This window comes from Ambystoma mexicanum, chromosome 3q (genome assembly GCF_040938575.1).
Source record: "Ambystoma mexicanum isolate Mex_15411 chromosome 3q, UKY_AmexF1_1, whole genome shotgun sequence".
Taxonomy (NCBI): domain Eukaryota; kingdom Metazoa; phylum Chordata; class Amphibia; order Caudata; family Ambystomatidae; genus Ambystoma; species Ambystoma mexicanum.
This window is the reverse complement of record NC_090926.1, coordinates 230039555-230055995: the sequence shown is the minus strand read 5'-3', so window position 1 is coordinate 230055995 and position 16441 is coordinate 230039555. Positions and strand designations below refer to the sequence as shown.

The following is a 16441-nucleotide window of genomic DNA, read 5'->3' as shown; positions in this document are numbered from 1 at the left end:
AACGTAATGTTGCGTGCACGTCCGGATCCTTCTGTAGGGTGCCGATAGGCCAGAGGAGTGTGGTCCTTGACTCTATTCCAGAACTCAGTATTATGTTTCCCGATGGTGTCTGGTCTCTGTATTACTTTGAAAATACTACCTAATGTTATCAACACGGCGGAGCGCTTGTGTTGTGTCGCAGCTGAATGCCATGCCCAGCCCCAGTCAGTCTGGATTACAGCGCTGTTTGTGTCAAGAGCCAGTAACCATTGACAAGTCAACTCTAAGCTCATCTCATGCACGACTGTGGCTTACTACGCACCTCTTACACTCTCCGTGGAATGCTACACATTTTGGTTTCCAGCAAATGCAGCAATGCTGCAGTAAAACAAAATGCCATCATCTGTGGTTGACTTCAAAGTTCAATTTCAAAGTGAACTTCCAAGCTGTGCTGCTTCCGTAAGAATAGTGTGCTTTCACAGGAGCGTTCCCGTATATGAACTCGAATTAGGAGAAATTTTGACCTTGACCAGGGCAGCACTGACAAAATGAGTTTTTAGCTCATCTCATGCACGGGAAACTACTGCACTTTCGGTGGAATGCTACACATTATTTGGTTTCCAGCAAATGCAGGGATTCAAGCAGCAGTAAAATACGGCAGTATAACGTGCAAGGAGAATGACTGGCGAGATTGGGAACTACTGCCTTCAGAGTCATGATATTACATAATGCCATTAACTCATCTTTCAGCGGTTTGTAACTTTAGGGTGGAAGATGGAAGTAGAGACGAGTGACATGGCTTGCTGCACACTCCATGGGGGCTGAAACATGAGGGAATATACAATTATATTATATGGCATTCTTCGGTTCCATGATGAGTTGAGCAATATAAGGCTTTGGCATTACAAGGCCTTATGGATGAAGTATTAATAGCTCTGTTTTGGCTGTAATACAGGGTGGTGCAAGTCAGGCTTTCTCTGGGAATTAAAAAGGAAGCAGAACCAGGAAAGGGTCATAAAATACGCTACAGATGTAATTTCTAGACTTAATGTTGAGTAGAAGCATCCACTTAGTTAAATGCTTCCGATTTATGTGTACGACAGCTTCAACTTTTTGCTTTTACCTACATTATCTTTTACCTACATTATCAGAGGTTGAGGCTGGGCTTCCCTTTCCAATATGGTAGCACAGAACAAGGAAAGGTCCATGTTAACGGAAGCAGAAAGATCTATATTTAGAACTACAGTCATTGGATCTTGGCACTCTTCCACTGCTGCCCGGTCACAGAAAAGCTCATTATGATTGTGCTTACAAATGGGCAATATTATATTACTGCGTTGTTTCATTATTGAGGATGAATTTGGATGAGGTCGTACAATCCGTAAGTGAATGGGTGAAATGACATCTGGTAATAGGAATGCAACTGGCAGATAGACACGTTAGGCTGAGACATGCGTGATTTTAATGTGATCCTGATGCATTTTAGGATTGCGATTTTCTTGCTATTGCCTCTGGAAAGCTCAATGCCACCCCTTTGTTTATCAACTGGCTATTGGCTTTGCAGAGGTGACATTTGATTTGATTTCAAATGTTAATGTGGGGATTGGGTCTGGGAGTATTACTTAAAGCAGTAAGGAAAAGAGGTTATCAGGAGTTTATTTTGAACCATGGTTAAATATGATGGGCATTGATTATTATAAGATCTTCAGGGAATGTATTCTTAGGGGGGACAATAGATCCCCTGGACATATTTGACTGTCAGTCATCTGCTTTGTGTTTGAAATATAAAGGCTACTGTTAAGGATACAATATGAATAAATGGAGCTGGGGGACGGTGTGTATTGTTGGTGGTGCTTACCTTTAGTGGATGGGACGTTTGTGTATAAAGGTGGGTGGGGTCATGATATAGAAACATGACAAATGGACAAACAGGAAAATTCTGGACTAAAATGTGAACTCTGTTCTTAAAAATGTATTTTGTTTAGCTGGGGAGTAGCTCTAAAGACCATATCGGGTTCAATCATCAGTTACTGGATGGATTTAGTTTTAATACAATGGGTTGAGGATGGCTGAGAAATGGGGGCTAGAGGGGGGGTTTAGATATTGAGACAATAAATTGGGGAGAGTAGTGATGATTATAATTTATGTTTCTTGGGGCATGGGATTGCTGGTAGGTATGGTTCAGGATACAGTTTTAGTTGTATACATGTTAGCTCATTTAAGGTTTGCGAGTTATCGGACTTTACACAACGTGAAATATTCTTGGTTTCTAAATGTTAGTCTATTTGTGTCTGGCGTTATGTTATTTTTTGTTTTCTTGTTCTTGTTTTCTCACCTCCCTCTTGCTTTGTTTCACAGTGTGGGTTAGCTTGATATATTGGAAGTTGTATGTTTGTTATGGTTATGTTAAAAGTAATTTAGTTTAGAGTATTGAGGTATGAGTCCGTTAACTTTTATTTTGTGGAATGTGAAAGGGGTTGGCTGTGCTATTAAAAGATGGAAGGTAATGGCAAGGATTTGGAGAAGCAGAGGGGATGTGATTTTCCTACAAGAGATTCACTTAAATGAGCAGACTGGATGTTAGACCATTCCCAAATATTCACAGGCGATTTCGAATTATTATGAGTCCAGGTCAAGAGGGGAAAGTATAATGATCGGGAAAGGGTTACCGATAAAAATAGAGAAGACAATAAAGGATGAGGAAGGTTGAATTCTATTGCTTGATATACTGTATTATGGTAGGAAGGTGACTATTGGAACGGTGCATGCCCCATGCTCTCCGAGTGTGCGGTTTTTCAGTTTGTTGAGTACTCTGCTGGATAAAATGGAAGGTGAAGTGGTAATTTTGGGAGGCGATTTCAACGTGGTGATGGATAGCAAATTTGATAGAAGATCAGATTGTAGGTATAATAACGAAAAAGTTAGTGAAGAATTACGAGCGTTTGCATTCAAATATGGACTAGTTGATGTATGGTGGGAACTACACCATGGGGAAGAATAATTCATTTTATTCTGCAGTCCATAACTCATACTCGAGGATGGATTATTATCTTATTAATAAACTGGTCAGTCAGACATTGAGTTTTGAATATCAAAGAGGTATTTTGGATCATGCACTGCTTGACATGCAGCTCCATTTAAGGGATAAAGGGGAGCAATCCAAAAGGTGGAGGACGCAAGCAAATATACTTAAAGATCCATTGATAACTACAGGGTTGGAGGACTTGATTAGGAAATACTTCAAGGAAAATGAAAGTTCAGCTGATGTTAAAACTGTTTGGAACTGTTTTAAAGCGGTGTTAAGCAGAACTATGCATGCTAAAAAGAAAAATCAGGAAATGATCAAAAAGATGGAAGAGGAGGTTAAGGAGTTACAAAAGACTTGTTCAATTTTGGAACCAGAATCGAATAGGATAAAACTGAAGAAGTTAGAAGGTGAGATGAAGAACCATGTACAAACACTAGCGGGGAAAGGGTTATTTTATACGAAGCAACGGTTTTGGGAGTTTGGTGATAAGAATGGTGATAAGAATAGTAAGTTGCTGGCCAATAAACTTAAAGGGATGATGACGGTTACATGTGTTTCTTCCATACAAACTGAAGAAGGGGACACTTTGCATAGGAGCACAGAAATTTGTGAGTATTTGAGACTTGTATAATGGGTTATATAGGGAAGACCTCTATCCTAGTGATGAAGACCTAGGTAACTTCTTTGATAAAATCATTCTTTCAGAGTTATCTACTGAGAAGAAAACTAAACTTGAATCTATGATTGTTGTTACTGAGGTCTATAATGCAATTTTGCAGATGAAGGAGGGAAAGTCACCAGGGCCGAATGGTATTGTTTCAGAAGAGGTTTGCAACGCAGCCATCACCAATTTTGTGTGAGATCTTTAATAATTTTATATCGTCGGGAATACTGTGTGACGCAATGAGGGATGCATTGCTCATTGTTATTCCAAAGCCAGATAAAGATCATAAAAAAATGGGGGAATTATAGGCCAATCTCTTTATTGAATGTGGATCTTAAAATCTTCACAGAAATATGGACAAATCAGCTGATGACTTGTATGGGGGATCTTATTGATGAATCTCTGGTGGGTTTTACTCCAAGAAGGTTTGGTTATGATAACATAAGGATTGTGTTGAATGTTATTGGGGTGCATTATGGAAAATAATCGAATGGGATTATAGGTTTTTTTGATGCCGAAAAGGCCTTGGATAGGGTTAATTGGAAGTTCCTGGAACATGCATTGTTGAAAATGGAGTTTGGTCCAGTGTTTATGAGAATGATTGATTGCATTCATCAAGATGTTAGGGCAAAGGTATTTGTAAATGGGTTAATTTCTGGATCCGAATATAAAACTACCGATTTGGCCACGCAAGGAGAGAGAAATGTGTGCTCCCTATCGCTTGGATAACCTCTATACTTTGGGAAAGCTGTCAAAGAAGAATTTAAAATTACAACCAATAGTATCGACTAGACAGGCTTTGTGGTCGTGGCTTAGAGAAAATGGACAGAGTTATGGTTTCAGCCATGATGCGTCTATTTGGCATAATGAGACATTACAACTCAATATGGCAGAGTTGGATTAAAAATGGTATATTGAATCCAAGTTATAGGCTTTATGGAAATAGACTGCTGCAATTTGAAGGGTTGCAAAGTAAGTATAATTTAGGGAGTAGAGAACAGAGTAAATATCTGGATTTGATTTCACTAATTAAATCAAAGGAAGAGTATGGCTGGTGACTCCTTAGGGAAGAAACCAGAGATTTGTAAACTGTTGATTGGGCAGGAATACAGTGTGCGTACCTATATGCATTTCATGCCCATGGAGATAGGACACATAGTTGCTTGGAATGAGCTAAAGAATGCATGGTCGGATGATGTCAATGTGGTCATTTCAGAAGATGATTGGAGAGATGTTCTTAGAGTAGGCATGAATTTGGGAAAAGATATGAATTTATGTTTAGACAGAAAATAGTTGGTAGAGTTAATTGGACGCCAGTAAGGATGTTCAAATTGAAGTTGAGGATGGATGAATTGTGCTGGATTTGGGAAAGTGATAGAGGTACCCTTCTACATCTACTTTGGGACTGCTCGAGAGTGCAAGATATTTGGAAAAAAATAGTTGATAGAATGGATATGGTTTTTGGAATAGTCATGCAAAGATAAGCAGCTAATGTAATCTTGCTTCTACATAAAGAGAGGTGTGTAAACACCAGGAAACACAATATCTGGATTAATAAAGCTGTGATGGTGGCGATTCAGCTGATCCTTAGGGTCTGGAAGACTAGAAAGAAACCTACTGTTGAGGACTGGTTGGTGGAGTTACAGATTTTATCAAAGTATGAACAAATGTCAATGGAGGATAAAGGTAAAGAGGGGGACTATCTTTTGTTATGGGGACCATTTAATGCCTTATACGAGTGATGCAGTAGAGAGATGGTGGGAAGGCGGGAGAGGAGTGAGAGGGCAATTCCGCCCCCCTTTCTTCCCCTTTTCTGATGTATTTTGTGATGTTTTATGTATGTTAGTGTGTTTTATTGATATTGTTTTTACTTTTTGCATTGGGTGATTGTATATTGATGTATTTAGGAGATAATGTACTGGGATTCTGAATGTTGATAAATGGTGTTATTGACACGGTATCGTTGTTGTATTGGCTTTTACTGTAATACTATATTGAAACCTATATGATGCAACTATGTTTTGTTGAAAATGTAATAAAAAGATCTTTAAAAAAAAAATCCAAACCAGGTGGCTATGCTAGAAACCCCACCAGCGCCAAACCCCTTAGCAAGCTTCCTCCAAGGACTATTAGGATATGATATTTATTGGCCACAAACCTACCTTCAGGAAGCCATGGAGCACTATACTAATCAGAGAGGTGGTGTGAGGAAGGGAGGTGATCCCTTCACACAACATACAAGGAGCATTTAGCTGCATTTAAACGTTTTTGAAGTGGTTAAAAAGGCTTGTAAAACAATTAAAATAAAATTTAAAAAAAAAAAACACAAGAAATGCTTGGGTCCAGACTTTACTCAAGCGCTCCTCACCAAGAGTGAGTTTTAGATCTTTCTCCCATTCTTCAATGACTTTGCAGGAACAGTATTCTTGAGGGGAGCTGGCATTGTTTAACCAGTGATGGCATTTCGGGAGAAATGTTTGTTTTGTTAGGAGCCATCATTAAAATTAAACTTTCTTGAGAATACTATGATTTGCATATTGAAGAAGAGAATGTAAAGCTGAAAAGTTGACCATCTACGAAATCCTCCTGAATGTAAACCTCTCCTGCCTCTGTGATGACCATCATAGGGTAGCACCTCCACATTTGATAAGAGTATTTTTCTACAGCAATGGCTCTGCCCCACCACGATTCATTTTTGAGAGTTCGAAGTAACTTGTTATTGTTTTCCCTGGTATTAGTGAGGTGGAGGAAAAATTCTGGATTCAGGTCTGCAGGTTACCTGCAAAAGAGATGCTGAGGTAGACCAACACCTGCGGCTCCAATGAAAGTTTGCTTAATTTCCCCTTGACACCTTCGGCGGTTCCCCACTTTGCCATCTGTTTCCAACGTGCCCCTGTTCCATTTCCCCCTCCCCAACCCCACTTAGCTGCCCCCCCTTCACCTCTGTGCCAAATCTTCCAAGCACTCATTTCCATGTCACCCTTCCATACCCCCACCCCCAATGACCTCCCGACCGCAATCAAGAATTGTATTCCATACATTTGATTGACTCCAGTTGCCAGATTAGGCCTGAATGATTAATGTGGGAATTTGTATAAAAGGTCTACCGGGGTATGACAGAATGCCATCTGTGAAAGAGTACTAAACTGTGCTTTTTTATTCTTAAAACAAAATGATGCTGGTAATTTTATTTCAAAAAGTGAGATCTGCCAATCACATCTCACTTTCATATTGCTTTGTGGGGAAAAGTATAGGGCAAACTCTGCTGGCCCAGTCTACTGAGACCTACATTTCCAACAGCCAGGGGACGACCTTAACTGTGGGCAACCCTGATCCATATTATATTTATAATGGTGTACCCTCAAGGTCTGGTGCAGATTAATACATGCATGTGAAACATATCCGATCTGATAAGGTGATCTATGAAAATATACAATTAAACTGACCGAAACCCTTTTGATGCAATTGTAATTGACAGCATGGTTTCTAGTTCCACTCATAGCCACAGTTACCTTGCCCTTCTATTCTACCCGCCTCCCCTTCTACTCCCCACCATCTGTCTCTCTGATGTTTCACTCCACAATCCTCCTGCCGCCACCCTTTGGCGTTTAGTTTCCTTTTCCTCCTACACTACTACCATTCCTCCCACTACCACCAAATAGTTTCCTCCCACTACTCCCCTCTCACCACTACTCTCTGCAACCACTACTCTCCTACTGCCACCCAGTACCATTCAATTTACACTCACTCCTTACACTAGCTTATATTCACCTGCAACACAAACATGCACACTACACAGCCTTTGCACTTACTAAGCTAGTACCTCACCCAGTTCCAATAAACGCCTCAACACTAGTCACTGCTTCCTTCTGCTGTTCTATTAGTCCACCAACTTCGCCTCCTCTAACCTCATCCAGACCACCCAGCACTTCTCACTTCCAGTCTCTTCCTTTATCCTCCCCCCCTCTTCCTGCCATTGGCCAGCTTTCCCTAGCAAATCTATTTTCTTTCTTTCCCTACCAGGGAGTGTATATGAAAGAAAAAGCTTTAACATGAGACCAACCAAGCCCTGCCCACTACTGCATGTCGATCATGGTGGGTATTCCAGTTCAGTGTCCAGGTCTGCGTTGGGGTTTCCATGGTAGCCTTTTTCCCTGGTAAATATAGTCTCTGGAGGGGGTGAGGGGGTATGGCCCCTCATGACATTGGTGGCCTAGGACTGAACACAGGTCTCTGGTGGCGCACCTGCCTGGGTGCTGAAGTGAACGGATACTTGCCACGTGCTTGCTTGAGTCCTGACATACCGTTCCGTCTTTCCCAGGCTCTCCCCACTGCAGGGCACTGAGTCATGGTATCCTGGAGGGTTGCTTACGTTCACGGGTGTCTCGGTCTCTGAAGCTCTCTCGCAGACATGTTATGTCGGTTGGGGTTTGGCACTCTGCCAATCATCCCCATGACAGCCTCTACAAAAGATAGTGGCTAGCGAGCATCTTGGGGTAGAGGCATTGTGTGAAACAAATATGAACTGCCAATGTATAAACTGGTACCAGGTGAAGGGCAAAAGGGCAAGGGTTGGGGGGGACTAGACTGCTTCTGAGTTGTTAAGGCTGCTGCACGACGCCTGGAGCAGATTTGACACTCGTTGCTTTTTCAAACCGTATCTAGTATCTGCGCTCGATTAGTCTTTTGAGCCATTTGCTTTTGCTGAATCTCATCACATTGCCTGGACCTCGAATTAACTAGACTGCTTTGGACAGTTGACTTGATCATCGCCTGCCTGCTCCCGAGCTGCTTTTAGCCAATCACTGCACCGCTGAACTGACTTCATGATGACTCAATCCATTGAGAACACCCAGAAAGCGCACACCGCTCCTGAAGAATATAGCATTCCCTCTGCCCAAGTAACCACAAAGAGGGTACATCTGTTTGGTTGTGCACGTTTCACCTTTATACTTCAGATCACTGCTGGTTTAGTAGTAGTGTGGGGCTGAGTAGGAGAGCAGACACTACTATCTATCCCTGTATTGCTGCAGAGCAGTAGTCATTTTATGATAAAGTGCATGATTTCAGATTTTCTTTTTTATATTTTAGCCTGAGAGCAGAGTAGTGGATGACGATTTAGAGCTAAACTGCTAAAATCAAGTCTGCAGATTTTGTTAGGAAAAAAAATGTATTGGCATAAAAACTATCAGACTTTGTATTTACACTTGGTGACGCCCTTAATTACTGCGGGTGAGCCAAATGATATTAGTAAAGGCTCCACAATTAGTACTGTAATTGGTGTGCCCAGGCCCCGCGTTGCCCCGTGTCTCCCGGCCTCCCCTCCTGGTTCTCGCTCGCCCGCCCTCCTCCCAGCCCGCCCCTCACCTCTGATTGGCTGCATCCAAGTTGTTTCCTGGGTCTAGCGACCCGTGCTGAAGCACCCGCTCCCTTTCAATCGATCAAGGAGCAGGTGAGTGCGCCCACCCATCCGCGCCCCCTCTTGCCTGTAATTATACTGTAATTTTACTGTAATTGGTGTGCCCAGGCCCCGCGCTGCCCCGTGTCTCCCGGCCTCCCCTCCTGGTTCTCGCTCGCCCGCCCTCCTCCCAGCCCGCCCCTCACCTCTGATTGGCTGCATCCAAGTTGTTTCCTGGGTCTAGCGACCCGTGCTGAAGCACCCGCTCCCTTTCAATCGATCAAGGAGCAGGTGAGTGCGCCCACCCATCCGCGCCCCTCTTGCCTGTAATTATACTGTAATTTTACTGTAACTGGTGTGCCCAGGCCCCGCGTTGCCCCGTGTCTCCCAGCCTCCCCTCCTGGTTCTCGCTCGCCCGCCCACCTCCCAGCCCGCCTCCCGACCAGCCCATCCCGCCCTTCATCACTGGTCCTCCCAGGGCAGCCCTCTGCCCGGCAGCCCCCAGCGGTTAAGGGCCCCAAAGCCAAGGGCGGCTCCAACAGAGGCGGCTCCAGGAGTGTCAGCAGGTGTCTGCAGGGAAAGCCAGGGAAGCCACCGGACACCAACAAAACCGTAAGTGTTGGATTGGGTGGGGGGTAGAGCAATTACTCTACCCCAGAAAGCTCCTGCCACTCTAACCTACCTCACAATAGCCCACAGTATAATGTCAACCAACGATTGTTAGCATACGCCACACTTAGTTGGAATCTCTAAAAACCTCTCTGAGAAAATTGAATTTAGAAGTGTACCCAACTGCATTTCGAAGCTGCCCCCAAGAGCCTCTCTGAGAAAAGCTGAATTTAGAAGTGTATCCAATTGCATTTGAAGTTGCGCCCAATAACCTCCCTGAGAAAGTTGAATTTAGAAGTATACCCAATTGCATTTAGAAGTTGCGCCCAATAGCCTCTTTGAGAAAGTTGAATTTAGAAGTGGACCCAACTGCATTTCGAAGCTGCCCCCAAGAGCCTCTCTGAGAAAAGCTGAATTTAGAAGTGTACCCAATTGCATTTGAAGTTGCGCCCAGTAGCCTCTCTGAGAAAGTTGAATTTAGAAGTGTACCCAACTGCATTTCAAAGCTGCCCCCAAGAGCCTCTCTGTGAAAAGCTGAATTTAGAAGTATACCCAATTGCATTTAGAAGTTGCGCCCAATAGCCTCTTTGAGAAAGTTGAATTTAGAAGTGTACCCAATTGCATTTAGAAGTTGCGCCCAATAGCCGCTCTGAGAAAGTTGAATTTGATGTATGCCCAATTGCATTTAGAAGTTGCGACCAATAGCCTCTTTGAGAAAGTTGCATTTAGAAGTGTACCCAATTGCATTTGAAGTTGCGCCCAATAGCCTCTCTGAAAAAAGTTGAATTTAGAAGTATACCCAATTGCATTTAGAAGTTGCGCCCAATAGCCTCTTTGAGAAAGTTGAATTTAGAAGTGTACCCAATTGCATTTGAAGTTGCGCCCAACAGCCTCTCTGAGTAAGTTGAATTTAGAAATTTCCCCAACTGCATTTGGAAGCTGCACCCAAGAGCCTCTCCGAGAAACTTGATTTTTAGAAGTGTACCCAATTGCATTTAAAAGTGTACCCAATTGCATTTAAAAGTGTACCCAATTGCATTTAGAACTGTACCCATTTGCACTTAGAACGGTACCCAATGGCATTTAGAAGTGTACCCAATTGCATTTAAAACTGTACCCAATTGCATTTAAAACTGTACCCAATTGCATTTAGAACTGTACCCATTTGCACTTAGAACGGTACCCAATGGCATTTAGAAGTGTACCCAATTGCATTTAGAAGTTGCGCCCAACAGCCTCTCTAAGAAAGTTGAAGTTAGAAGTGTACCCAATCGCATCTAGAAAGTTGCACCCAATAGCCTTCTCTGATAAAGTTGAACTTAGAATTGATCCCAATTGCATCTAGAAGTGTTCCCAATTGCATCTAGGAAGTTGCGCCCATTACCCTCTCTAAAAAGTTGAATTTAGAAGTGTACGTGGTCTCTTGGAGTGGACGAAGGCATGGAGCAGATGGATTTGTAGAGAGGATGAGTATGCTGAACGGATAAGTACGTGGAGCTGAGGAATAGTATGTTGAGTGTAGCAGTGGGTAGACCTGAAGAGTGTATAGATCAAATAAGCGTACTGATCAGAGGTGTTTACAGAGCAGTTGAGTATACAGAGCAGACGAACGCATAGGCAGACATAAGCACAAGCGCGGGGTAGACTGGAATGCACGCGCAAGTACACGAGTGCATACGTATGGAACACATGAGAGCATGCATGAACCTCACTGGAGAATGAAGACCAGACTCGAGCACGCAAAGTGAACCAGAGTACATGAATATGTCGAGCAGACATGAATGCGTAGGACAATCCTGAACACCTGAAATGAATAAAAATACATAGATCGGACCTGCCCGTCCGGAACAGCATGAGAAACATAATATGCTTTGGAATGCAGGGAACGTTTGAAAAACATACACCATATCACACCAAACGCTTACTCTCTCCCTTACACCACCACTCAACTAGAACACAGAGATACTATGACACCATTCGGTATAACTGTTCTCATATCTACATCTTCCGCTCACCCCACATCACTATGTAAACACTGCTGGTTTCACACACCCCCAGTCAGGCGTTCTCCTCAGGCCTAACGCAGCCACACTCGTTCTGGATAAAGCCGGCTAGAGCGAACACATACTCCTGATCTCTCACCACCACACCTACCGCTAAGAAGCAGCTACCACCTGAATTCCGCACCAGCTGCACACATACCTGGTGCGCACACGCACTTTTTGGACTCTCTCTACGGACCCGAACTTCGGTTCCCAAGGGCGTTCAACCTACCAGCGCCTTCAGACCATACCAATGGTATATAAGGCGCTATATAAATGCAAAATAACATAACATAACAAAAAAGGGTGTTCGAGGACAGCCATACCTGGTGGTTTGGATTACAGAAAAGAATAATGATGCAATACAATTGAAGAAAAAGCAGACTGTTTTTGGAATTGAGCCATAACCATACCAATGAAGTGTCTCTTCGAGAAAGGCCTTGGACCATCAATGAAAGGCTTTTTCTGGCTAGAGGTCCACAGCAGAGTCTAGGCGGTCTATTGATAATTCAACAGGAGGGTGTATGGGGGTGGGTTGAGGGGGATCTGTGGTTGCCAATATCTTTGCTAAGATTTTAGAATACAGTTTATTTTGCGGTCATGGTTAAGGAATAGGTTGATAGTTTCCTGGTTGTAGAGGTTTCTTTTCGCTAAGCTTCAGGATGACAATTATGTTTTGAGGCAGTTCCAGCAACTATGCCGAATGAACGAGAGAGTTAAATAGGTCCAATAGAAGGGAGCTGGTCCAATTACAATATGTCTTTTAGAATACTACATGGATGCCCTCGGTATGCAGAGGTTCTACAAATGTATAACCAGAAGATTCTCGATTCAGATTCTTTAAAAGAGACCATCACATATTCCTCTAAACTGCTCTTACATTTTTGGTCGAATTATGTGTAGTAAAGACATTTCCACAAATGTGCACTCCCACCAAAATCAAGCACTTCCCCCAAATATTCTAGGACTGGAGTTCAAATAGAACAGGTTACTCATCGTAGAATACATGGCGGACGGCTTTTAGGGGTGCAGGGAAAAACAAAAAGTCACCTACCTGGCAACTTTTTTCCAAGGGCCATTTTCACCTAAAACCGAATTATGCTGCTCAGGTAATTTGTGGTCACATGTTTAGTAGTGGGGGTTTTACTTTGTTTGTATAGATGGCTGTAACATACATGGAAGGGATAGACAATCAAATGGCATGGTTAGGATAGCACCAGCAAAGTTAATTTCTCCTACCATTAATTGTGGCTCCTTCCTCAATTCCTTATTTTTCTTGCTTGTGTAATTTATGCAAACTCTTCTTGTGTAGGCCTTGAAGGAATGCCTTAGAATTGCCAGATCTTGGTCAGAACCAGAATTATCTCCGGGGTCTATCGGGAAAGACCTCAAACTGACTAAAATGTGCCATGGGAATGTTTGTGGGCTGGGCCGCCGAGTTGAGTTATGAAACTGGTCAGGATCACCGTTTACTGGGCTTGGCTATTGCCCCTATTATTGTAGAATGTACATGATGTATATTCCATACTTGAGTTCCAATGAAGGTACATTTTGCTACTTGATTTCTGACTTACAGTGTTTGACAAACAAAAAGAAAGTGTAGAAAAAAAAAAAGAACCAGAATTATCTCCAGCTTGTAGTGCCTGGTACCATGCATTTGGTTATCCTATAGTGCTAGCGGTTAAATTCCTAGCAGTTTCATTATGTTGTGATGCGAGGTAAATATTCACAGACTTTTGAATTTCCTCACGTCTGTTCTAGTGTACATAATTCTTTGTCTAGCGGTTTTGATAGATTCCAGCAGGACGAACCAGTGGCTAAATTATTTAAAGGCTGATAGAGGCCATCTTCCTATGCTCAGCCGCAGCTGCGATCAGATCATCTAGGGGTTCATAGATGAGATTGGGAGCACCATCAATGCGTTCATTCGCTTTTTTGCTTTGTGTAAATGTTGCATATTTCCTTATTATGGCCGCGCAAGCAATCTCACTTTGTTTTCATGGGTGGGAAATGGTACGTATAAAACACTTTGAGCTGGAACTAGTTTGTGGGCACACCATTTATAGGCCTTTCTTCTGGTGTCATTTTCTTGTGCTTTGGCGGGTGGTTTTTGTAGAAGTTCTATACAATATCCGCCTGCAACGGTGGACAACCACTTGTCAATGGAAACTGCAGTGGTGTGATTAAGAATGGACCTGCACAGATTGGCGGCTCTGAAGTTATGGCTGTAGGAAAGGTTAAAGTACTGAAGAGAGCAACTGCTTCCAAAATAAACTACATCTTGTCGAGGATTCCACTGACAACCAGAAAACAAGTTGTCCAGGAGAATGACAAACAGATTCCAGCCTTCAATTGGGAAAGGCAACAAGGGTTACGGTAAAGGGGGTATGAATGTGCTTAAATTTGCAAAATTAACATAGCATTTACCACATGGCACATCGTGCCTTTCTGTCAGATGAGGAAGACAAGTGGGAGAGAGCAGGGAGAGAGCAGAGGGAAGCTGGTTTTTCAAGGCAATTGGGTCATCCAAGAAGTCCATATTGAGAACAAGGAAATTAAACTGGTCACCAACAAAGGAAGAATGGGTGCCAGCCCAGATCAGATTGACTTCCTAATCAGTGTTTGTGCTGAGAAGTAGAGGGATTAGCAGACATGGTTGTGCTTCTTGGTTGAGATTGCATGACACAATAGGGTTACTGTAGGACAGAAGGGAAACCTAAAAGGAGAGAAAGAAGTAAAGCACCAGTAAAGTAAGGACAAGCAAAGAAAAGGTTATGCAATAGCCTTCGAGCATGGTGTGGTTGAGGCATCTGCCTATTGTACAATTGGAATGCAATGAACATGCAATGCATGGAAGTGGTGCAGAGAGGAGGTTATATAGGATACTGTATTTGGAGCATAATGGCATGGGTCAAATCAAATTTGGTTTGGATGAGTATGTACATGTTACGCAATTCATCTTTTTTAAACGCATTTAATACCAGGACCAGTCTCTAAGCGTGGCACCGTGAAGTGTTTCTCTGTGTAGTCTTGCTTCCAAGACAAGCACATTGCCCAGTGAATAAGAAAAAAGTTTTCCCACCCCAAGATTCCCACACAGCTGCAGCATCCAAGATGATTAACCTTCTGGACATCTGATATCTACCTCTTTATCAAGATATGCTTCTTCCCTCGCCTCCTGCATGTTTTACCTCCACCTTCCCTTTCCTTTAGCAGGCAGAGGCAGCCTATAGCAATTAACAGAAAACACATTGCAATAAACGATGCCATCCCATACTCTCAGCCCCAAAAATCGATTGCACCAAACAAATGCAATTACTCTGAACATTTTAGACTACTTCAATTACCCTGAACTACATTTAGATTACCTTTGGTTGCCCTGGATTCCCTTAAATGGCTTTCAGAACTTTATTTAGTTCTCAATTACCTTAGATTGTTTTAAAATGTAAAGGTAATTTACCTTATATTATTTTAGATAACTGTACAATATCTTGGATTTAATATTAATTTACCTTGAATTATTTACTTTAATTTTATATTGGATTACCTTAGCTTACTTTTAGTTTTCATTGTATTTCTTTAAATCATATTACCCCAGGTTAAATAGAACGTTAAATTATTCCTTTACTCCAATCAATTTGATACAAAGTCTCCTCCTGTTGCCTTTTTTCCTGCTCCCCTTATTCACGCCGCCCCATTCCCTCAGCTCTCCCTTGTATATTAAACTTCTAGTTTTGACTGCATTACATTTTACATTGCCTGCAAACATGATATTACCAAAGATCTGCCTGCATGACTTTCCCAGGTAGCTGCCATTTTAACTTTCAACAGTCGGCTCCCATATTGACATTACTAGAAAGCTGGATATTATCAGTAAGATCGCAGAAGGTTTGTCACTCCAAATAAGCTACAGATTTATCATTCCGAGCAAGATTCCAGTCATCACAATTCAATATATTTCACCAAATAAAAATAATCATACAAAAAAGATGTTCCTATGATCGCTATTAGTGCCCACATAAAAGTACAAGCAAAATTAACCACAGCAGATGTGGCGACTTGATGGAAAAGCAGATTAGTCTATGAACTGTGGCATACAACAAATTTCCAATATGATGTTTGAATGCAGTTGCTACTTACTTTTGCAGTTTCATTGTTCCAGTCAAATTCTGACTGATAATAGCCAAGGTATAAAACATCCCCTTTGACTTCCAAATCTGAGGAGAAAAGAAAAGTACATTTAAAAAAGGAACAAACTCTTAACATGGGGACCTTTCACAAATGCACTACATTTAAACATTGGCCTTTCCTTTACCCATCTTCAACAATTGTGATGAAAGGTGCAAGTTACCAAAGCCGCTCTCCTCTACAGACTCATGGGACAGCTTCACCTTGCAAATTATACACAGTACAAGAGCGAAAACAAAATTTGGAGCCATCCCAGGACCTTAGGCCCTTTCCATCTTCCCGCAAACAAATGCCCGTCAGCTTCCATCATCCTCAGTTACTTTCTCTTTGTTACTCTCTTTGTACCATTGCTACGGACATACAAAGAGGCAGGATGCTCTGCGTGCTATCTGTAGAAAGCCTGGGCAAGCTGAACATGTAGGACTTCAAGAGACACTATGTATCTACTCAATTGTTTCATATCCAGTTTCCCTGCACTACTGCTAGGAGGAATTTCAAGCTTCAGCAAACTCAGATAAGTATGTGATGGTAAA

At 42.3% G+C, this 16441-nt stretch overlaps 1 protein-coding gene across 3 annotated transcripts in view; it reads right to left on the bottom strand.

Annotated features, from left to right (window-relative positions):
* OS9 (OS9 endoplasmic reticulum lectin) overlaps positions 1 to 16441 on the bottom strand; it is a 596790-nt gene that overhangs the window by 387055 nt on the left and 193294 nt on the right. For all 3 annotated transcript variants that reach the window (XM_069653613.1, XM_069653616.1, XM_069653615.1), the window contains exon 4: positions 15861 to 15937. In XM_069653613.1, the coding sequence (XP_069509714.1) occupies positions 15861 to 15937 (77 nt within the window). The remainder of the gene's footprint in view (positions 1 to 15860; positions 15938 to 16441) is intronic.